The sequence below is a fragment of the Hyaena hyaena genome, unplaced genomic scaffold (assembly GCF_003009895.1).
Source record: "Hyaena hyaena isolate Hyena2069 unplaced genomic scaffold, ASM300989v1 scaffold_29, whole genome shotgun sequence".
Taxonomy (NCBI): domain Eukaryota; kingdom Metazoa; phylum Chordata; class Mammalia; order Carnivora; family Hyaenidae; genus Hyaena; species Hyaena hyaena.
In genome coordinates, this window is record NW_024080661.1 from 3,679,051 (window position 1) to 3,703,086 (window position 24,036).

Below are 24,036 nucleotides of genomic sequence, written 5' to 3' on the forward strand. Positions count from 1 at the left end.
AACTTGGTAGAGCCCATGCTTCCTTGGGTGAATGGCGTTTGGCTCCGCTCGGTGCAGCACGGCAGACGAGAGGCGGGAAATGCCATGGCCCAGACACTCATTTGCTGTGCAAGGTTGGGAAAAATGACCTGACCTCCCTCGGCGCTGCCTCTTCCCGAGTAACCGAAATGAAGGTAACAGAACTAATCCGGCTCGAAGGACTGTGATAAGAGGTGCTTCAGGGAGTGCTTTGAAAAGGCCTCCCAATGCGTGGACTCAGCCATAATGACTTGGAAGGACTGTCCCCTTTCCTAATGACCAAAAACGTCACTGAGAGGTGAGCCCAGTGTGGCACGTTAGAAACAGGACCACTCATTCGGCAACCTAATTTCACATAAAAGTTCATTAACAGTAAGACTGCTGAAAGAAAGTCAAACGTGTGATTCTCGGCCTTTCACCTTAGGGTTCCTTCGTGCGGCCTCTGGGAACAGCCGAAAGAATCCACAGAACCACCCTACTCTTGTGTCAAGAGACAATACACTTGTCTATAAATAATCCATTGACCGACAGGAAGGAAGTACCCGGGCCAAAGGCTGAGTGGGGAACGGAGCAGTGGAGGGCTCATGACCTAAATTTGTATGTGGACATCAACTGCATAAAAGCCTCTGAATAATAAAAAAAAAAATACGAGGTAAACCAATGATACATAAAATAAAAATACGAACTAAAATACTGATTTATAAATAACCCACTGACAAAAGGGAGCAACGGGTCAAAAGGACAGAAGAATGATCTAGCTTTGAGAGGCACTAAGAACTTAGATGCGCTTGCAGACATTTTTAAAACCCACACAATCCAACACCCCCCCCCCCCCACACGCAGCCGTCTTGCAACACTGAATGCTACTAAGTGCACGGAGAGCCTGGGAACGGAGACGAGTCTCACTGGGCACAAGCCCAAGTACGAGAAGCAACACTCAGCACCTGCGGCCAACAGAGAAGTGTGAGCAGAGCAGACGGCACACCTGGTTCGATGGGAAGAAACCGATGGCATCAGCAGAACTCAGCAGACGCTTCCCCGTTCCACATCTCCTCGTTTCCAAAGTGTCATCTCACTTCCCTTCGAAATCAGTAAGACAGATCTAAACTTAACCACAGGATTTCTCCTAAGAGAATTTCACATGGGGAAGCGAAGGGAGAGAACTTCATGGGGAAGCGAGGCCCCCGACTTAACCGCAGGGTGAGGGACTGCCAAGTGAGGCTAGGCCGGTTGGCTTCCAAAGGGAGAATGGCGGTACAGGGGTTGGAGCAGCTGCAACGGCTCTGGGGGGACGGGCTGGAAGGGGGGGCAAAGGAGAAGAGGCTGGACCGACTGTGGGCTGGAAAATGTGGCGATAAAGGTTGAGGCTTTGCCTAAAACACCAGAGGCGACATTTAGCGATTTCTCTTCTTTCAGAGAACAGTTCAAAGACTGGCTTTCATTTCCAAAAGAAAATAGAATTTTCCACTATTTTTAAATCTGTCTGAAATATAGGTCTCTGAGATAGGCGAAGATTAGATTGATGGTCTCATGTTTCAGAACATCAAAGCTCAGACAAAACCACCTAATTGTTCTCATTTTTTCACTTGGGCAACTGACTATGATCTGTAAATAGTAGGACTTACACGGAATACAAATTTCAAGTTCACAGAAATGACTGCGACGTTTAATGTATTTACTGAGAGGCCGTCACTCCAGCACCTCCTTCTTTTACTTAGCAACGAGGAAGGACAGGGGGTAGCTATTACGTGACTACCTCTGTATTCAGTGCGGCCCTAAAATAAACTACACGTTCGAAGTTTTCTAACCCGCAGCAACTGTGCTGCAGAGACCCTCCACGAGCTGTGACCAGGGAGAGAAGCCGGTGACCGCTGCCCAGACCTCTTTTGCAAAAGGGCAAGATTCCTAGGGGACATGCCGCCCCACCACGCAGGGGGTGATAAGCCCTTGGAGCTGTCACCCACCTGAGGCGTGAGCCTGCTCAGCGACCGAGCACACCAGTAGCCGGGGAACCTGCCTGCCCCGTCCCCATGAACACACAGTGGGTGCGCTCAAGCAGTGCCGCTCAGGGAGCGGTTCTTGACCCCATGACGTATAGGGAACACAAAGACCCCATCTGACTGGAAGTTTCATTCGTCTGTGAGTCTTGGGAGCTGGTGACGATTTTCAACACACCGATAATGGCACAGCACGACTGATTAGTACATGCGTATTAAAGAAACCACTTTCTACCTTGTTCTCACTTTGGGAGTTTTACCTCAAGGCTTCTCTCCTGTAAACCAGAAAGGCTCCTAGGTCACTGGTGAGAGAAGGACTCCCCCAGCTGACTACAGAGAACTCCCCTAGCCAACCACGACTTAGAGAGCTTTATCTACGCTCTAGAAAATCTCGCCTTCCCAATTTCACAACAACTCCAGCAAGATAAAGCGATTCACCCAACTCCTGGCAAGAGCCATCTAGTTGAGCAGAAAAGTGATTTGCAGTCAAACACAAGCAGACTTCACACTTCAGAAGTCGGAAAGGTTAAGGGACAAATACATATATCGAGTTGCTGGCCCTTCTCCTCGGCCTGCAGCACCTTCCAAACTCTGTCTGCAAACCCCCACAGTGAAAATACCAGAATCCTGACCCAAGCCAAGTCAAAAGTCACTCCTACCAAGATGGCGCGCAATCTCTGTTTTGAAGAACAGGAACAAGCAGAAAGCGGAAGTGCCCAGCAAGCCTGGAATCACGACAGCGCCAGTCACGGATATGACATTTGTGTAGCGCCCACCCCTGGGGGGATTTTTCACACTCTCCATCCCTGAAACAACATAACGAATTGAAGCCTACTGGCTCCCCTCAGGTCTGGGAACTGCTTGTCTCCCCGCGGGGTGAAAGGACTCACCTCACAGAAAAGGGTAAGCTTGTCGTCAGGGAGAAGCCCGTTGGCCTCATCCAAGAGAAAATCTCTACGGATGAATTTCTTGAATCCCCAGTCTTTGCCTTGCACAAACCTGTAGGCCCGCTGACTCTCTGGAGGGAATGAAAAACAAGAGTCATATTCAGGGTTACTCAGGACACAGGTCAAATCTGTCTGTGCCTGTGTGTGAACTGCTGGGTATGAAAAGGAAGAGTCGAATAAAAAAGAGAACATTTACCCATTGCTTTGGTTTCTTCTCCCTTGGCATTCAGGATGGAGAATTTGAATTTTGCCCGAACTTCACTCTTTGGACAGCTGACCAGTAACAGGTAAAGTGACAGGTAATCTTTGCTTTCTTCATCTAGCCCTTTCGGGTTGACTCGCAAACACCTGCCCAAAACACATAGGGGAAAAAATATAGGTCAAAAGCATCCATGTTGCTATAAGTTTTGTGACGTGACAAGAGATACAGAATGTCTACTTCTCAGGAGAGGAAGACGTTAAGGAAACCAATCCAGGCCCCGCAGCGGGAGATTCTGATTCAGCAGATGACTACTTGGGGACCACTTTTGGGGAGCAATTTGTGTCCCCTTTTAAGGAGCACAACAGCAAAAATAAAGGGGCGTTCTAGAATCTGACAACGCATCCCTTACATCCCTGCCTCTTTCCTCATAATCTCCCAAATCACTCTTTTCTCCCCTGAAAATATTTTCAAACTGAGCCTACTGCCACGCTGTTCTAATCCTCAGTCTCGGAAAAGGCAGCCCCTTCTTTTGTCAGGACTCCAGTGAAGCCATGAAAAATACAATGTTGTTGAGCCCTTTAATGTCAACTTCGGAGAGAAAAGTATTGCAGAGAAATAAGTGAATGGCGCATAAATCTTTTATGGACATTTTACCAATCTGGCAATTGCAGTCTGACACCAAAATAAAGACGGCAGTGTGAAGGAGGCACAGACCAAAGCAAACTCCCATTACAGGGGAAAGAGCTCCAAGCCAGGCTTCCAAAGAGAGTCAGAGATGACAATCTGTTGCCAATGAATCAAAACAAATTTCAGACAGAATTTAATAGGTTCGATTGAATAAGGTTGTAAATGCCATTAGCTGATCTGCATGTGGCTCACACTGCCCCTGCCACATACAATACACAGGCCAGACATCTCCTTAGGCCTTGCCACAGTTACGGCACTTCTCCCAAACGGGTGGCCGGATCCAGTGCCTTTCAAGGGAGTGCATATGCTATATACATCACTATACATTGTGCTCACGATGCAAATTTCAGTAGAATGCCTAAGAAGAAAGCATTCTCTCAGCACTAGCCACACAATGCCTACGGTACATGGCCAACAAACGATGAATGGATGGAGAGTTCACTCTTCACCGGGTTATCAGAGATCAAAACTGGTGGCTCCCAGGCGTGTTCTGGTCGCTGCAGCGAGCACACGGTTGTGTCCTTAACTGTCAGCTCCTCTTTAAGGGGACACGTCACTTGGATGGGGCTGACCCCCACTCTCTGATCCTATGCCTCTGGCCACAAAGATCAACTGCGCGAACTCAAACCTAAACTGGTCAGTGCATGTCTGACATATTCTTGGCCACACAGTGAATTCGAAGAAAGTTCAAAGACTTCTGTCGAATGGGAGTGTGTTACAACTACTGCCACTCATCCTTTAGCCACATGGGAAGATCGACCTCAGATGTTCCACAGTGTGGAGAACAGAGAGAGATGAGGTTCTTAATCTCACCGCTCGGCTGCTGGGTCAAACTACCTTCCAAACCATCCTACGCCCTCGGCATTCTGATTGCATAAGCAAATAAATCTCCCTTATTGGTTAAAAGTGGGTGACTTAAAAGCTGAGATTTTGGGGGGCACCCATTTGGCTGTCGGTTAAGCATCCGACTTCGGCTCAGGTCACGATCTTGCAGTTTGAGTTCAAGCCCCGCGAGCTGTGCTGACAGCTCAGAGCCTGGAGCCTGCTTCGGATTCTTTGTCTCCCTCTCTCTCTCTGCCCCTCCCGTGCTCATGCTCTGTCTCTCTGTGTCTCAATATTAAAAAAAAAAAAAAAAAAGTTTAAAAGATAAATAAATAAAAATAAAAGTTGAGATTGTTTTTACGCTAAGATCTAAATTTCTTGCTTTTCTTGAAAAATCTGAAAATGTGACGAGCATGGCCGGCCCTCAATCCTGCATAGCTCCAGACAGCTGGAGCTAAGCGGCCCCTAGCCCTTTCAGAAGGACACTCATTCATTTGCCAAGTGGTCGACACTCATACCATGTATGAGTAGCATTACAACACTGGCCCTCTTTACTGGTTTTATCACCCTACAGCCGTCTGAGTTTGCGCATCCCTGACACGGTCACTGGATTACTTGAACAAATGTACAATGAACACCTATCATGTCCAGGTACTGTGCCAGGCACTGGGGAACACGTCAAGAGCAGACCCAAGTCTCAGCCTTCAAGGATCTGCCGTTCTAGTCAGGCTCTGTCACAAAACCAAGCAAAATGGGCAACTTTTGGAAAAATGTTTATAGCCAGACATGTTCTTCCTCACCATTTCAGCTTATCATTGGCTCCTGATGAAAAGGTTGAACTTTTAATGACTTCACCCATTTCCTCCCGGCAAAAGCTAAAGTTATTGATGGTCCACATGTAGGAGAATTTCACTACCTTGATCTGTTGACAGAAAACCAAGAAGCGATTAAATACGAAGGAGGCAACCTAAAAAACAGGCTGAAGATCAAATAATCATTTCCCCTCCCTCCCTCTGCATGATTCCCGTAGGAAGATAGCCCTGTCTGGCCAGCATGGAGGCTCAGCTTTTTCTGTCCCTCACCCACACTTTAAGAAATCTCACAGTGACCGACTGCTTTCATAACATTTCTCCACTTCTGAGAAACACTGGGTGGAAAGTGAGAAAAACATGGACAGGGGTGGGAAAGCAGACAATAAAGCCGTACCTAAAATGAGCCTTTGCTCAGAGCAGCGTTTGACAACTGAGATGCTGATGCCACTGCCTGGGGCTGCAAATCTCAAACCTGGTTTCCTGTGAGTTGCCCAAAGAGGAACACACATTTCCATCAAGGTGGATATAAGTGGATCTGGTTTCAAAGCTTCCCCCCAACCCCACTCTCAAGCTCCAGTGAAAAACACTGCCTAGGACATGGAGATTCCAAATGGAAAACCAAGGAACGGGAAGCTGACAAGCATTTTTTTCCTATCTGCTATTTGACAGTTATGTCCTAGAGAAAGCAGGAAACCCAATGAAGAAAAGACATCTTGTTCTTTTCATTCACCAAAATCCTCCCAAGGCACAAGAGTTACAGGGTGAAGACATGAACCCACCTGTGTGTAGCACCAGCTTTCAGCTACGGGGCCACTCGACATTTCTGCCGGAGGTGGAGGACTTGGGACCCTTGACATCGCCAGTTTGAAGGTTAAACAAGATCTCCAAAGTCAGGGGACAAAGGCTTCTGTTCTCTCTTCACCCTGGTTGACCCGAGAAGCAGGAGGATTTTATTAGATTAAATGGCATACTATCCTATTTCCGTTTGACCTTGCAGCCGGGAAACTTTGTCTCCTGCCTAGAATGTTCTACCTTATCATTCAAATGGCTCCTGAGCATACAGTGTTACCCTCGAGAGGACTGCCTAATCTAAGGCAGCCCACCAGTCACAATTCTACCACCCTGTTTTAATCTTCTGCCCAACCCCTAACATTATCTTACAAATGAATCTACTCCAAGGACACATCCGAGTACATTCACGAAAAGGCTGCCAAAGAGGAACCAGCACAGCGAACGCCACATACAACTTTGCCACTGGCTCCTTCCCCGGGTGGGGGGGGGGGCAAACATACTCCTTCCCTAAAGGAGAACCACCTTGTTACCACTCTAATCACTATCGCATCCTCTCCACTTCAGCGCAAACTCATTAAGAGTAGTCTTCTAGGGGCGCCTGGGGGACTCAGTCAGTTAAGCGTCTGACTTCGGCTCAGGTCATGATCTTGCGGTTCACAAGTCTGAGCCCCGCATCAGGCTCTGTGCTGACAGCTCGGAGCCTGGGGCCTGCTTCTGATTCTGTGTCTTCCTCTCTCTCTCTCTCTCTCTCTCTCTGCTCCTCTCTACTCATACTCTCTCTCTCAAAAATGAAACAAAACATTAAAAAAAAAAAAAGAATAGTCTTCTATTCAACTCATCGCTAGCTGCTCTCTCAAAGGGGAACCTTTACTCCTCTCTTAGATGTGTTCCTTTCTCTGCAGCATGAGAGACCTCACGTACACACTCCCATCGGTACCCGACTCTCCACGTTCTTCTCCTTGCTGTTTTCTGATCATTCCTCAATCTCTCTTATTAGATTCTCTTTCTCCACTGCTGTTCCCGTGGTTTAATTCTCAAACATTTTCTCAATCTACACTCTCTTTCATTTTATCCATCCCCAGTGTCAAATTTCTGCCTTTATACAAATGATTCCCAAATCTAACTCTGACCTGTCTCATAAGCCTCAGACCATTTTCAAATAACTGCTATTCGTCTCAGGGTGTACACATCACACAGCGGCCCGGCAGCCAATCATAGCCCCCAAATCAGAATTCTTTCTCGCAACGCCTTTCGAAGGACAAAACCATTCAACCGCCGGTGAATTTGGTTACGTTTTTAAATTTTTTAAAATGTTTATTCATTTTTGAGAGTGACAGACAGACAGCATGAGCAGGTGAGGGGCAGAGAGAGAGAGAGAGGGAGACACAGGACCCAAAGCAGACTCCAGGCTCTCAGCTGTCAGCACAGAATCTGATGTGGGGCTCAAACTCATGGAGTGGGAGATCACGACCTGGGCTGAAGTCGGACGCTCAACCAACTGAGCCACCGTGCACCCCTGTTTTTTTAAGTACCGAAGCCAAAACACAAACTGAAAAAAAGAGCTCGTAATGTCTGACACAGGGATAATTTATGAATTGATATATACATTTTCTACAGGATCCATAAGAAAAAGGCCAACTACCCTATAAAAATATTGTTCACTAAAAAAAAGGAAATAAAATAGCTCTTAAATATTTTTATGTCTTCCAGACCAGCAAGAAAAAAAAGCAACCATAGTGCGTATGGGGCCACAAGGCCTCTCATACACTGCTGGGGAGGCGGTAAATTAGTATGTGGATTTTAGACAGGAATCTGCTGTATGCAATACGTTGACTATGCATGCAACCTAAGACTCCGTAATTCTACTCTAGCTGTACATGAGCCAGTGGCAGGGCTCTCAACTTCAGCATGCAGCAGATCACCTGCTGGGCCCCATCCCCAGCACTTCTGTTTCGGAAGTTTGAACCAGGCCCAACAATTTGCATTTCTAACAAATTCCCAAGTGGTCCTGATGTGCTGGTCCTGGAACCGCATTTTAAGAGCCAGAGAAAGTCTGCCCGTGGGCAGAAGACACAGAGAAGGCTGTGCAGTGTGGCACTGGTTATAACAGTGAAAAACCAGAACAAACTAAGAATCCATTAGGAGGGAAATAGAAAACTAAATTGGGTTATTTCCATATAATGGAAACCCATATTTCAGGATTTAAAATTAATGAACTAGATCTGCAGCACCACAGAGATGAGATCAAACACAACGCTAATGAAAAAAAAGCAAGTTTCGGAATGGCATCTGCGGTACCTTATTTATGCAAATTTAAGATTTATATATTATTTACAGATATATACATTCAGTAGAAGTGAAAAAACACAGAAGGAGAAACAGTGACAAGCTACGCGTCAGATTCGCGATGGGAGAGCAGGGGAGAAGGAGGAGGCCGGGGCGGGAGAGCAGGGGAGAAGGAGGAGGCCGGGTAAGGACAGAAGACAGTTCAAGTTGCTCTTCCTGGTTTCTTCTCAAATGAGGATGATATGAGGCAAATGTGACAATGCATATATCTGTCAGTTTGGGATGATAGCCACGTGAGTATATACCATTCTTCCTACTGTTCTGCTTTATTTTTTAAAATATATTGTATTGTAGGAATACAGAAAGGACGTATTCCATTATATCAAACACGAGTTTATAATGTCAAAGGCAGATGTTTCTTTCCTGAACACCTGGCTGATTTATTTCCAGCTCTGCACAGACAACGTCGCCCTCTTTCCTTGGCTACTAGGAAGCTCTGAGACCAATCTGTAAGCTGTCTCTTGACACTACAGGATCATATGCTCATCCTGTAATAGCTTTACTATTTTCTTAACACTATTATTCACTTTGCTATAATTCCCTCAACTGTTTACTGTTTTATAGGTTAACTACTTCTGGAAACTGCCTCAAGTCTTTTGTAGAAAGAGGGATAAATGAAAAAAAAATCACTCAACTTGGACACATTCACTGGACACTTAAGTGATACGCATGGAAGGGAATTAATAAGATACAGTTGCGGGGCGCCTGGGTGGCTCAGTCGGTTAAGCGTTCGACTTCAGCTCAGGTCATGATCTTGCAGTAAGTGGAGTTCAAGCTCCGCGTTATGTCAGTCGGGCTCGGAGCCTGAGGCCTACTTTGAAATCTATGTGCCCCTTCCCCTTCTCTCTGCCCCTCCCCCATTCATGTTCTGTCTCTCTCTCTCACTCAAAAATAAACATTAAAAAAAATTAAAACAAACAAAAAAAGGATACAGCTGCATCCTCACTGAGTAATACCACTGTTAGGACCAGAGTCCCCACTGGTTTTAAACACTATCCTACAGCAACTCACAACGAAAGCACCCCATGTAATCACAGATGGAGTTACCAGTTTTATACATCTGACATGCTGTTTCACTGAAGCTAGCGAACTAGGTAATGCAGTGGTACTTTGGCCTTCCTGATTTGAGCAGTCCATGATTCCATGGTATATTCAAGAACCCAATGCTACAGTTGATCACCTGTGATCAAGTGCGCGTCCACTTGATGGAAAACACATTCTCATAAACTGCTGGTCTAGTAAGGAGGAAGTGCATCTTAGGCAATTTTACAAATCCCAGTTATCATTATTGCCAGGAGGAGCCAGAATGAAATTTCAAAATTCCCACTTAAGACTATCTTTGGGGCAGACTGGCAATGAAGATGTGAGTTTTGCACGTTAAGAGCATAAAATCTGGCTCTGGAGGTGTGTGGTGCAGCTCTCTGCGGAGGGAACATAAAATACTAACTCAGGTTTATTTGGAAGTTGTAAAAACGACTTCAAATGTATCTAACAATTAAGAATTCTCTAAGCCTATAAAAAAAGACAAGTTTAAAAAGCAGTTTATTTTACTAGCTTAATTGTTACTGAACCATGGTCCATTACTGCAACCAGAAAAAAAGTATTACTTTGGTCTTGGCCACTTTTTGTCCTTTTTTTTTTTTTTTTTTTGCTTCTCATTTATTTTGTAGCCAAGTCTTTTCTTGTTGTTGTTGTTTTTTAAATAATACCACCTTTATTCCAATTTTAAAGAACTGTCCAACCCAGCAACTAGTAGAAGTGGAAGATCAGCCTTAGACTCAGAGGAGCTCTAACCACACAACCCGCTGAGAAGGAAATTGACTAGGACAGCACCAGGCTAATTAATTTCACTCCTAGCAGGCACTGAGGGCAAAGTGTTCATCAGCAAAGTAGCCTGGTGTTACATGAACTCTCTAGCACTTCATGCCAACTGCTGCAGATACCCAGCAGAAAAACAATTTCAGAAAAGAGGAGATCTACTTGAGGGTCATGGTCTGAGAACCTTTGTAGGAGACAACTAGCGCCAAAATACAGCGTCCCTGGCTTCAAACAAGTTAGGACAAGACCATCCAAGTTCTCTAGTGAAAAATGTCTTCTCCAAAGCTTAGCTAACTTCCAGTATGCTAACAACTCTGAGGCTAAACATATTATATACCGTCTATTTTCCTGTTCTATTAAACCCTGAACCATGAGGAGATACTTCTGAGTCACACCAAAAAAATATACTTTAAAATACTGAGGCACCAGGATGGCTCAGTCGGTTAAGTGTCTTGACTCTGAATTTCTGCTTGGGTCATGATCTCATGGTTCATGGGATCGAGCCCTGCATCAGGCTCTGCACTAACAGCGCAGATCCTGCTTGGGGTTCTCCCCCCCCCACCCCAAATAAAAAAACTTCAAAAAGTACTCTAAAGTATCTGTCAACTGTAATACTGCTCAAATTCCAATGAAAAAGTACCAAGTTAGCAGCCAACAGCTATCGCCAACAGACTGCATCTTAGCAAGGATTAGGAGACCATAAAGTTAATCATTCTGACAAGAGATTCAAGTCAATCAATACAGTATGATTTCTTACTAGGACATTAAACAGAAGTGAAAAAGAAAATGTATCAATGGTGTCATGATGCACAAAGCTTTCAGTCAAACGTACATAGTGCACTTCTTTTCTGCCTTCTTTTACACTTAGGAACACTTACTTCTGTTGCCGCCAGTAGACTTGAAGCTGTTTAAAAGGAACCTGCAACTCTTCTCTGTGTCCCCTTATCCCCTAGCACAGGCTGCCTAAAACAAGGCATTCAGCAAAAATACTTTGATGATTGAAACATTTATCCAGTTGCATTCAAGTTCATTAACTTATCTGCTTGTTTCTCTCACATATCTCTAAAAGAGCCCTTTGAACAGTGCTGAGTATATTAGATTTGCAATGTAATGAGAATCATTAATTTGTTCTTTTGGATGAGTTACACAGAAAGCCAAAAACTCCTGGCCTGGCACTCTCAAGTATCAGCCCTGGTAATAGTAAGGTTCTCATCCAGTACCAAGTGTATCTTCGTTCTACGAGGGGAGAGAGACTGGACAGAATTCCCTTCATTTGGAAAACACAAATCATTTGATTGAACTGAACTCTTACATAATCAGGATTATTTGAGGAGAGAAGATGACTTCCCTGTACGATGATGAAGGGAAATGTCCCAATAGTTTCACCTGCAGTATGTGCAGAGCGAGGCTAGAACACCCTCTAAAAAGTGTTGCAAAGACAGCTTCTGGGGCACCTGGGTGGCTCAGTCGGTTGAGCATCTGACTCTTGATTTCCGCTCAGGCCACGATTCCAGGGTTGTGGGACTAAGCCTCACGTCCAGCTCCGTGCTGAACATGGAGTCTGCTTAATATTCCCTCTCTCCCTCTGCCCCTTTCCCCAGCTCATGCTCTCTCTCTCAAAAAAAAAAAAAGGAAAAGAAAACGAAAAAAGAGACAGCTTCTACAGCTTTTCTTTTTATTCTTTCTTTTATTCCCTATAAGCATTCCTCTAGCTTCAATCTAATCCAGTCTCCCAGCGAATTAAAGAAAATCAACAACCAACACAGGCATATCACATACATGTGATATGTAAGCTATCCATATATCCATCATTCTTAAAATTACAGGAATAAGACTGTGGAGGTAATAGACTGAACCATGAAATTGTTTTGTAAGCCAAAAATAGTCAAAAGTCGACAATTTCATGTGGTTCAACATAACACACAAACATGCACGTGTTAGATAGCTGGGAACATTGGTTCTTAAAAGAATGGTGTGTTGGGGCGCCTGGGTGGCTCAGTCGGTTAAGCATCTGACTTCAGCTCAGGTCATGATCTCACGGTTCGTGGGTTCGAGCCTCGCATCGGGCTCTGTGCTGACAGCCACCTCAGAGCCTGGAGCCTGTTTCAGATTCTGTATCTCCCTCTCTCTCTCTGACCTTCCCCTGCTCACGCTGTCTCTCTCTCTCTCTCTCTCTCTCTCAGAAATAAATAAAACATAAAAAAATTTTTTAAAGAATGCTGTGTTAGGGCCTTTTTAAAAGCCTATCACTTTTTTTTTCTTTTGGTTTAAAGCACTGTACAGTTTCCAAGTAAGAAAAAATCCCAATGTCATAACTATTTTAAACCTGAGAGACGCTGCATTCTCTAAAACAGAAGATGCCAAAAAGACTGTAGACCCAAACACACGTACACACACACACCACCACCACCACCAAAAAAAAAAAAAAAAAAACCAAAAAACCAAACAAAACAAAACACCCCACAAAACTATGGAAAGACTTTGATATATTCATTTTTTTGAGAAGTTGATGTGTTCTCAAGGTAATGTTTGTATTTCTTCTGTTACAGTGTCATCAATAATATACAGCCTGTGAGGTAATAACTTCTTTCTCATTACTCTAAGGATAGATTATTACAGGTCACACTGACTTCCTCTGTTGCAAGGTTTGAATGACTTTTGAAAACCTGCCATATGTAAACTTACTGCAATTCAATCTAGTCTGACAAAATATTAAATGTACCTTTTATTAAATTTAGAGATACTTCTTAAAATGAAACCAAGGACAATCAAGAGAAGCCTCAGTGAGCAAAGGAAAGATTGGGGTTTCTCTTACATCCCTTATCAGGTTCACACTTTATAAAATGTACACAGCAAAGGATGACTGGTTTTGTCTTTATTGAGATAGCACTGACATACAACACTGTGCTTGTTTCTTTTCAAATTCTTTAACAAAATCAGTTAGTACTGAGTGAATCGAAGGATCAAGAAGAAAAAGTCAACAGCGTAATGGAAAACTGAGTGAAGAAGAGCCAATGGTTTACAGAAATGTAAATACCAATGGTTCTGAAATATATGAAAACATGTTCAACTCTCACTCATAATAAGACAAATGCAAATTAGACCACATACTGATTCATCCAGTGAATTGGCAAAGATCAAAATGTTTGATAACACTTGCTCAGGATAAGGAGAACATTTCTGATTAGAGTATAAATTGTTATACTTTCTATGAAACGAAATGTATAACAGTATGAACAAGAAACATACCCTTTGATCCAACAACTTCACTTCCAGAAATTCACCCTACTGATACATTTGACATGACAAATACAAAAGTTTTCACTGTGGCATTATTTGTAATCACAAAAGAATGGAAAAAGCCTCAAAGTCTATCAACAAGGGCTTGATTAAATGAATTATGATACAAACAGACAATATAATAAACATCTGTTTAAAAACTGGGGAGGTTCTTTCTACCTAAAGAGGTAAAAATACCTATTTACTTTGACATGCACATAGTATCTCTGTAAAGCTATACAAGACCCTAAAGATACTGGTTACTTCCAAAGAAGGAAACAGGGGTACTGGAATGGGAAGGAGAATTTCCATCATATCTCCCTTTCTGTACTTTTTGAATTTTCAACCATGTGAATAGGTTATATTTTCAAATAAATTAAAAAAAAATTTTTTTTAAGAGAGAGAAGAGAGAGAGAGAGAGAGAGAGACACCACAAGTGGAGGAAGGGCAGAGAACAAGGGAGAGAGAGGGAGAAAGAATCCCAGGGTAGGGCCTGATGCTGGGGTTCAATCTCACGACTGGTAAGATCATGACCTGAGCTAAAGTCAAGAGTTGGACCTTCAACTGACTGAGCCAATGAGGCACCCTTAAAATTAAAAAAAAATTTTTTTAAAGAAATTAGCAGTCTTTAAAATTAATTTATCTAAATTATGAGATGGCTTATAAATTAGACCCTTATGAGAGAGAAGATAGGGATTCTTCAGTGGCTTCCATTGCTATGCAAATAAAATCTGCCTTCTGGCGTGACTGCCAAGACCTCAGCGTATGTCCCTGACCTCAACTAACACTTACCCTTCAAGGTCACTGTGCTTTAGTCAGTCACTCAGGCCTTTAGTTCTACTTAGTGAGCACATCAGACTCTTTCCTCAGCCTGGAAAGCTTTCTTCCCTCAGATCTTTTCATAGCTGACTCCTTGTCATTTAAATGTCCGATCAAGTATAGTATCTTCAGAGAGGCCTTCCCTGACACCCGATGTGAAGTAGCCCTTGCTTCTAGCCTGTTCCTCTTGTGATATTACCCTACTTTATTTTCGTCATTATCACCCCCGAAAGGATCCTGTTTTAAGTTCTTCACTAAGCTGGTGTCTTCCCCACCGCAAGTTGAGCTCACTCAGAGAACAGAATTCCTCTGAGCCTAAAATGGTATCAGAATAGGCACTCAGCAAATATTTGGTCGATGAAATTGTTGTTGATAACCAGACTGCTGTCTTTTGGGATCATATTTTTCCTTAGTGAGCTCTAGCTACAAGGTTAAAGTTTGGGAGCTGCTGAATGAATAGGAACTATAGGAATCCAGGAACACTTTGGAAACAATAGAACATTCTCAAAAAGAAAAGTATCGGTTCATCTAACCCCAGTTTTAAAGAACTCATTTACTATGTTTCAAAACTATGCTCTCCTCGATTAAAAAAAAAAAAAAAGTCCAAGAGAAGTTGGGAGAAAACGGTAAACCTGTACTGCTAAACAGGGAGTTCCTAAACTCAGAAAACAGCAGTAACATGAGCACATTCTCCAGAACAGGTCAATCCTGGCTAGAGAAAGTTCTATGACAGCAGCTGCCAGGAACCCAGGCGAGGCCTTGAAGGTTCTTTCACGTTAAATTCTATATAATAAATTCCCAATATACTGATAAAATGAAATCAGATCCTTAACAGTTACTTAGGTTTGACCTTAATTCTGCGCATCTGACATGAGGTCTGAGTCCCTTAGAATGGGCATGTAGAGAAAAGGTACTGAACCCTAAATATATACACATACGAACATGTACATGTATAAATATATAGAAACAGATATATCTTTGAAACCTGTCTAGACACAGAATTTTTTTCTATGCCAGACTAATGTGTAGAACGTGTTTTCTGCCATAGCCAAATATTGATTAAATTAAGAGTTCTTGCAACTACTGTATGGAAAACTCAGAAACAAGTACACAGCTATGTACACAGGTCAATACCTTTCCGATTCCCCAGTTTACAGGTTTCTTGGGCAAGCACAGGCCCCGAAATGACTGTAAGAATTAAGACACACGTTAGTAACATACAAAGGCTATTTTGCCGCCTTCTCCTCAATCTGAGTGTTACAAGATAGAGATTTACAGAAACAGCCTGGCTAGGATGGTTCACCCAGACAAAGCCACGATCAAGATGAACGAGAAGGTACACGAGACAGTCTCAAGTCACAGAAAGCAGTGGGAGAACCAAAAGACAGCTCCTCCTGATTTCCAAACCCCAGTGTGCGCTGGCTGTTTACAGTCTTGCTGCCCTTCTCTACAGGTTATAAATAACTTCAAAGTGTCCTTGTCCCCAAGGAGACCTTCACAGCCAGCTCAAAGGTTAAAATATGGAATCATTCTCACTTTGGATGAAACTCTTCCCAGTTGGCAGAAAAACGAAAGAGAACAAAAGCAAACCAAACCCCCCACGTATTGCCAACTTAAGTTAAGAGCCAGGGGATCATTCCCTCTCCCTTGAAACTCAATGACGTAAGAGTTGTTGCTACAGACAGGGTAGCAGAGTTCACTAACCCCAAACTGCACCAGGGGATGAAGTGGATACTCTATTCCAAACATGAAGGTCTGTCCTGGAGGGAGGCAGGTGCCACTCAGCAGCCTGGCAGGAGCGCATCCCTTCAGACCTTCCAGAGAGACTTCTTGAATTTTTGTTTCGTTTTTTAATTTAGGGAAGAATGACTACTGAGCTAACTGCACCTACATAGCAACATCTTGCCTCCCCTTGGACGGGAACCTAGCACAACAAATCACAGCTGCCGCGAGCAGGTTCTGCGAGAGCTGGGCTAATACCATCAGGTGACACGCTGCTGCTAATTACTGAGCCCTTGCTAGGAAAACAAACCAAAAACCCCACAAAAACAACAACAAAAAACAACCAATGCCTCCAACTGCTTTAAAAAAGAAAAAAAAGGCAGCTAGGGTTCATTGGATTAAACTTCTCCACACATCACTTTCAAAATCCATCATCCGGGAGATATCTGAAATGGAATGACACAAATCCAAATCAGTAAACAAACCCTGTTATAAAGGGGCTATTTCACTTCAAAGTGGATCTCAGTTCTAAAGGAAAACACCTTTAGAAATGAAGTTATATAGGGGCGCCTGGGTGGCTTAGTCGGTTGAGCGTCCGACTTTCGCTTAGGTCATGATCTCGCGGTTCGTGGGTTCAGGCCCCGCGTCGGGCTCTGTGCTGACTGCCAGCTCAGAGCCTGGAGCCTGTTTCAGTCTGTGACTCCTTCTCTCTATGACCCTCCCCTGCTCGCGCTGTCTCTCTCTCTCCTAGAAATAAATAAAAAAAAAAATATTAAAAAAAAAAAAAAGAAATGAAGTTATATAGGCAGAACCAAATAATCAGCCGCTTCTCTCTTTTCGCAAATTGTAAGAATGTGCTGATTCCACCAATGGCTTGGGCAAAAATCTCTAGGGCCACAAAGAGCAAAGTTAGGAAAGATGAAGATTTTAACACATCCCACGTGTTATCAAAGATTCTCCTCTAAGTTGAGAAAATTCATTCTAAAACAAGAGCTAGAACAGAATTTTAAAAAAGGAGGAGGAGGAGGAAAAGGGGAAAAAACCGTATGGCTAAGAAGATATGTTTATTATATAATTATAGTCTCAAAGCTGTTTCGAGGTTTGGGAGGTTCTGGTTTTTCACCCTCTCCCCTCAACTACAAACTATGGAGAACCTTATAAAATTCAAATAGTAAACAGATGAAAAGCTTGGCCCTAAAACAACTTCAGTGTGTCCAACCTGCAAGGAATTCAGAACCAGAAGACTCATTTCATGAAACAAACAGGCAGAGGCTGTGTAACCCCACAGAGTCCTCTCCAGCTTTTCTAGAAGCCAAATTCAACACGCAGTTCTCTTTGGCCATCAGTACTTTAGTCATGCCATTTAAAAATATTTCTTGCTAACAAAATTTGGCTACAGAAAGAGGTCAAGGAAGACGTATCAAAGAGCGTCTAAACCACTCTTCGGGGACACTGTTTGGAATATACGTTCATGAACTCGGAAGCTGCAAAGGCCCCTCTACCCCCAGAGGATCTGGTATATACCGCAAGGGCAAACGATTCTCTTCAGCACAGCATTAACTACTACTATCCAGCAGTACAGAATTCAGAATTCTCTGGAGAGACTGTTCTTTATGGGGCACACTCAGACCTCCCTTCAACTATGAGAGAGAGACCGAGCTAAGGGATGGGGTGTGGGAAGGGGCTGACTTTATTTCCTTTCCTGTGAAATAAAAGGAAAAGTAATTTTGGGGGAAAAAAAACAGGAGGAGGAGGGGGGAGGAGGGGGAGGAGGAGGGGGAGAGGAAGAGGAAGAGGAAGAAGAAGAAGAAGAAGAAGAAAAAGAAGAAGAAGAAGAAGAAGAAAGAGAGACTGAAGTATACTCTTGCTTTAATCTCCTTTAACTGTGGTCTTAACAGAAAAAATCTGATGACTGTTCAGGTGGATCCACGTCCATGTTCCTTACCTACAAACCATCTGCAGAACATCCACGCTCTCTTTTGCTAGAATTATTAAAAGTAATCCAACTTCTATGCTAACGCTAAGGTTCTAACTAAACTAAATGGAACAAAGGACAGGCAGGAAGTTCTCAGCTTTAAATAAATGTTCATTCCCAAAGTCATGACACAGGGAAAAAGTAAAACCACACAAGGCAGGCAAAGCAGGGAAAAGTTAGACAGAATGTCTGTCTTAACAAAATTTCCTGGCTCCCAACAATGTGTGTCAGATTTGAAAGACTAAAATGTAGTAATACCTATTTTACCCAATAAAACTCTGTAAAAACACACATAAACCTTTGAGGCCTGAATTTCATACAAAAAAGTAAAAATTTTAAGATGCTAGCTAGAGCGGCAGAAGCATTTTTAAGTTACCCATAGAGAGATGTGCTCTACACTCATACACAAAAGCAATCTGCTCAGAACCAAACGCCTTTAATGGAGTAAAATGAAGCCCATGACTTACTTTAAGGTATTTCTTTTTCTAAACTGTAATTCTAATTTCCCTGAAGATCTTTTCTAGGGAGAAAAATAATCTCACTCTAAGGGTTCCATAGCATGTGTTATCAACCATGATTACAAATTTAAATCCAAAAACTGGGGCGCTTAGGTGGCTCAGTTGGTTAAGCGTCCGACTTCGGCTCAGGTCATGATTTCATGGTTCGTGGGTTCAAGCCCCACATCAGGCTCTGTGCTGACAGTGTGGAGCCTGGAACCTGCTTCTGATTCTGTGTCTCCCTCCCTCTCTGCCCCTCCCCTGCTCAAGCTTTGTCGGTATCTCCCTCTCAAAGATAAATAAACATTAAAAAATTTGCTTTAAAAATCCAAATACCTTTTCTCCTTTCCACCATTAGCGTAAAGCCTTATATGCTATAATCACCAGAGATCTGAATAGCCATGATTTACTCCAGGAAAGAATATTTAGAATAAAACTTTTGAAGTCACTTATGAAAAACGGTTTTTTTTTTAAAACACTGTTTGTAATGCTCATTAAAAAAACCCACCTTACATGTTTACCTTATACAACTTCCAACTTTATATACTATTTGCACTGATATGAAACAGTAGATTGCACTCAAGATGTGCATTTTTTTAAAGCCTTGGTAAATATTTCTGTGCATTTCATTCTGCTTTTTGCCTCATGATCTCTTTAAAATAAAACTATGTAAAAACTCAACCAAGTTAAGTCAGTAGAAAGACTCTAATTTGTCTTGTCTAGCAGGAAATCTCTGTTGGAAATAGAGATGATGAATCAGACTTAACCAGATTCTGAATCTCCTACAGGTCTTTATTTACTTTGGCTGTTCTGAAAGGGAAAATCCTATTAAAAGCAGGTGATACTAGGATTTACTAGTCAAAATTACCATTCTTATGTTGTATCACTCGTTTTGGCTATTCTATTTTTTAGTCCTCTCTCAAAAAGATTATACTTAGATACGAAAAGTCCGAAAAACCCAAGCTAATTCTTCTAATCAACTGGTCTATGAGTGTAGCAAACTGAGAAAAGTGGCTTGCTCAGTGCCAACATACTGTGGGGGGGGGGGGGGGGGGGGGGGGGAGGCGTTCGTTGCCACTTCCGTCAGCACCTCACAAACTGTTAAAAGACTTGTTTCATTTGCATGTAAAATACTCTTTATAAAATGTGTTCTGTGGGTCAATTAAACTGAAGCAAGATCCATTTAAACAAAGCCACGTATCTTACGGTTTGAACAAGTAGCAGCCACAGTGAGGTTCCTGCCGAAGACTGGGGAGTTATCTTGGCTAAACACCCCCTCCCCAATAATCTCCCACAGCCTAAGAAGTAACTGAAAACAGAAACAGGGATAAGGCTTCTAGGGGCCTCATATAAGCAGAAAACTCTAGCACTATCTCCCCATTTTGTGGAAAAACGAAGTACTACATACACAGTGGGTGATTCCTTAAAAACAGAAACTTTCCGGAGCACCTGGGTGGCTCAGTCAGTTAGACGACCGACTTCGGCTCAGGTCATGATCTCACAGTTTGTGGGTTCGAGCCCCACGTCGGGCTCTGTGCTGACAGCTGGCTCAGAGCCTGGAGGCTGTCTTCAGATTCTGTGTCTCCCTCTCTCTCTGACCCTCCCCTGCTCACACTGTCTCTATCTCTCTCTCAAAAAAATAAAACATTAAAAAAAAAAAAACCAGAAACTTTCCTTGCAAATGCAGACACTAACTTTAACTGATACCCTGGTACAAATAAGCTTCTTTTATTTTCGTAAACCAGTCTAGTTACTATCAGTAATGGAAGGAGCCCTCACCAAAAATGGTCCTCAACTACGGACACTAGAACAGGTCAGTTTTGATCAGAAGATTTAAGAGTAGCAAGTCGGGATGAATTTGTTAGATGAATATTTACTCAACACCAACTGTGAAATGCACTCTTTTAGACACAGCAGTTAAAAAAAAAAAAAAAGACTGGGTTCCTGACCCTCTAAGGTAGACGGACAAACACCTCTTAAGACTGCATGAGTACTCCTCAGCAGAAGATGCTGACCAACTCTAAGAAATGAAAATGCTCTGGACACCAGTGACTCTTAAATCAGAAACCATACCTTTAGTCCCTTACTCTCTCGCTTAAGTTTTAGGCTTTGGCTTCTCAGTTAATTTGCTACAGTGAACATTTTCAGGCCCAATGGACCGGCCAAATGTAAGGAGTCTGACAGTGTTGGTGAGGACTGGGAAGAACAGGGACACCTCACACTGTTGGCAGGAGGACAATTTAATACAACCAGTCTTGAAAAAGTTTATTATCTAAAAAACTGAAGATTGAGCAATTCCACTCCCAAATGTAGCCCAGAGAAATTCCTGCACATCCATCAGCACAGATAAACAAGAATGTTCATAGCAGCATGAGAGCCAAACGTGCTCTTAAGAGCCAAAAACATCAACAGCAGAATGGATACACAAATAACAGTATAGTCACATAACAGGATGCAATGTGGCAATGAAATTAAACTAGGGTTCTACATAACAAAATGGATGAAAGTTATATACTGTAAGGTTCTGAAAGAAGACACAAAAGAACATATATTGTAGGGGCGCCTGGGTGGCTCAGTTGGTTGAGCGTCCGACTTCAGCTCAGGTCATGATCTCACAGTTCATGGGTTCGAGCCCCACGTCGGGCTCTGTGCTGACAGCCAGCTCAGAGCCTGGAGCCCGCTTCAGATTCTGTGTCTCCCTCTCTCTCTGCCCCTTCCCTGGCTCACACTGTCTGTCTCTCTCTCAGAAATAAATAAAACAAAAAAATAAATAAAATAATTTTAAAAAGAACACATATTGTATTATTCCATTTACATAAAGTTCAAAAACAGACAAAACTAAAGGATAATGGTTTGCAAGGAATCCTAGGTGGTAAAATCATAAAGAAAACGATCAACACAAATGCCAGACTCTGCACAAGAGTACGGGGAGTGATCTAGAAGGAATACACAATACAGCAAGCTTCTTCTGGGTGCCGGCAAGGATGTTTCTAGGTCTAATTGGCGGTTATACAGGTACTGTGCTTGCTTTTGATAATTCACCTTTCTACAGTTAAAGGAGCACCCAAGTGGCTCAGTCGGTTAAGTGTCCAACTCTTGATTTCGGCTCAGATCATGATCTCATGGTCATAATATCAAGCCCCACATTGGGTTCCACACTGAACGGGGAGCCTGCTTAAGATTCTCGTTCTCCCCTCCCTTTGCCCCTCCCCTGCTTGGGCTTTCACTAAAAAAAAAAAGAAAAAAAAAAAAAGTATATGTATATACATACACACGCATAATAAACTAGTTATCTTTTATGTATTTTTCTAAGTTTTATATTTCACGATAAAAATGCTCAAACCATATTATTAAAAGTAATAGAGTAGCCACATACATGTATATATATATATATATATATATACATACATACATATGTATGTATATATCCCCCTACATCTAAGGGTGACTAAAATGTTTTGCACAGAATACATCCTTGATTTTTTTTCTTTTTTAAAATATTTTTTAATGTTTATTTTTGAGAGAGAGACAGAGACAAAGACAGAGTGCAAGTGGGGGAGGAGCAGAGAGCAAGGGAGACACAGAACGCGAAGCCGACTTCAGGCTCTGAGTTGTCAAGCACAGAGCCCAATACAGGGCTTGAACTCAAGAACCTCATGAGATCGCGACCTGAGTGGAAGTCGGATGCTCAACTGACTGAGCCACCCAGGCAGGGGCCCCTTGATTTTTTTCCCAAGACAAATCATGAGAACTCAGTAGTAACGCAGGGCCACCTAGGAATGAACACCCATAGACAGACTTTTCTATGGTACTTCTTTGAATTTAAATGTAACACCTCAGATCTGGACCGCAGGGAAACCTGCAGCACTTACATAAACGTTTAAATCTATGTATGGCTGCTCAGCAGGAGCCGTTAGTTAAAACCCAAATTATCATAAGAAATGATCCAAAGCTCCTGAAGGCAAAGCCAAGATGCAAGTATTTGTTGATATTATCCTTTTACTTTAATTGTGGCCTCCGGTGGAACCTTCAATGATTTCTCATCTCACTCTGGGTAAAAGCCCAAATCCTTGTGACAGCTGAAAGGGGCCTGCGCAATCTGGACCTCGTGACCTCTCTGGCCTCACCCCAAACCCCCCGCCCCCCCCCCCCCGTTATGTCCTCCTGAGCTCCGGATGTCCCAGCCAAACTGCCCTTCTTTGCAGCTATTCCCAAAGCAGAACGGGGCGTTCCGGCCGCAGGACTCTGTACGTGCCTTTTTCTCTGCCTCCGTAGCTCTTCCCCTGGGTGTTCTCCCGGCTTCCCGGCGCACCCATCACTGTTGGGTCTGTCTGTGACAGTCACCACCTCCGTGAGGCCTTCCCAGACACCCTTAAAAATGTCACCCCCTCCCCCAAAGCCATAATCCTATTCCTCCTGTGTTACTCCACTTCCCCCCCCCCCCCCCCCCCCCCCCCCCCCCCCCCCCGGCACATAAAGCCACCTACCCTCCTGCCTCTGGCGTGTACGAAGGCAGACTCACCCGGACTGTGTCTGGCACAAGGCAGGCCATAAATAAACACTTATTTAAAAAATGGCTGAATTCATCATCTCCTTTTCGTTTGGATTTCTATTCTTGAAGAATAGACAGTAACTAGATGCTTTAAGAAAAAGACTGCTTCCCCTCTATGTCAAATGTATTAACAAGGTTTGTTTTACTAACGAGTTTCAGATTGGTATTGACAGGTCATGGGTAAAACTTATATAAAAAGTTGATACAAACTAACTTGTAAATTTTTCCCTAATAAATGTGTGGACCCTGTTTTAATGACAGAAATGTGGGGAGACCACCGAGAGACAAGGACTCTCTTGTACCGCAGGCGCAGTACACTGGCGAACCTGCTATGGGAACTCCTTGATGTAAATGTAGCAGAGCATGAAGACTGACGGCTGCCTTTAGTTATGCTCGTCAAGTTCCTCTGTTGTTTTCTGTTTTGTTTTTTTCTTTTAATGAGCATGTTTTATTTTACCAGGAGGAAAGTAAGGTGATTTTTTTAACTTTATTTACTTATTTTGAAAGAGACAGAGACAGTACAAGTGGGGAAAGAGCAGAGACAGAGGGAGAGAGAGAGAATCCCAAGCAGGCTCTGCACCGTCAGCACGGGAGCCGGATGTGGGGCTCAAACTCATGATACCGTGAGATCATGGTCTGAGCCGAAACCAAGAGTCAGATGCTTAACCAACTGAGCCACCCAGGTGCCCCAAAAGTATGGTGTTTTTCAAATGATTTATGAACAAAATACAATTTTAAGAAGAAAGTTCTT

At 43.1% G+C, this 24,036-nt stretch overlaps 1 protein-coding gene across 2 annotated transcripts in view; it reads right to left on the reverse strand.

Annotated features, from left to right (window-relative positions):
• The window catches only part of LOC120229039 (speckle type BTB/POZ protein), a 67,439-nt gene that overhangs the window by 13,841 nt on the left and 29,562 nt on the right, over positions 1-24,036 (reverse strand). The window contains exons 2-5 of one of the 2 annotated variants that reach the window (XM_039227777.1): positions 6,265-6,408; positions 5,474-5,595; positions 3,159-3,310; positions 2,906-3,033 (exon numbers count right to left, since the gene is read on the reverse strand). In XM_039227777.1, the coding sequence (XP_039083708.1) occupies positions 2,906-3,033; positions 3,159-3,310; positions 5,474-5,595; positions 6,265-6,342 (480 nt within the window). In that variant the 5' untranslated portion in view covers positions 6,343-6,408. Of the gene's footprint in view, positions 1-2,905; positions 3,034-3,158; positions 3,311-5,473; positions 5,596-5,879; positions 5,955-6,264; positions 6,409-24,036 lie in introns of those variants that run through there. The other variant, XM_039227778.1, reaches the window with a different exon arrangement.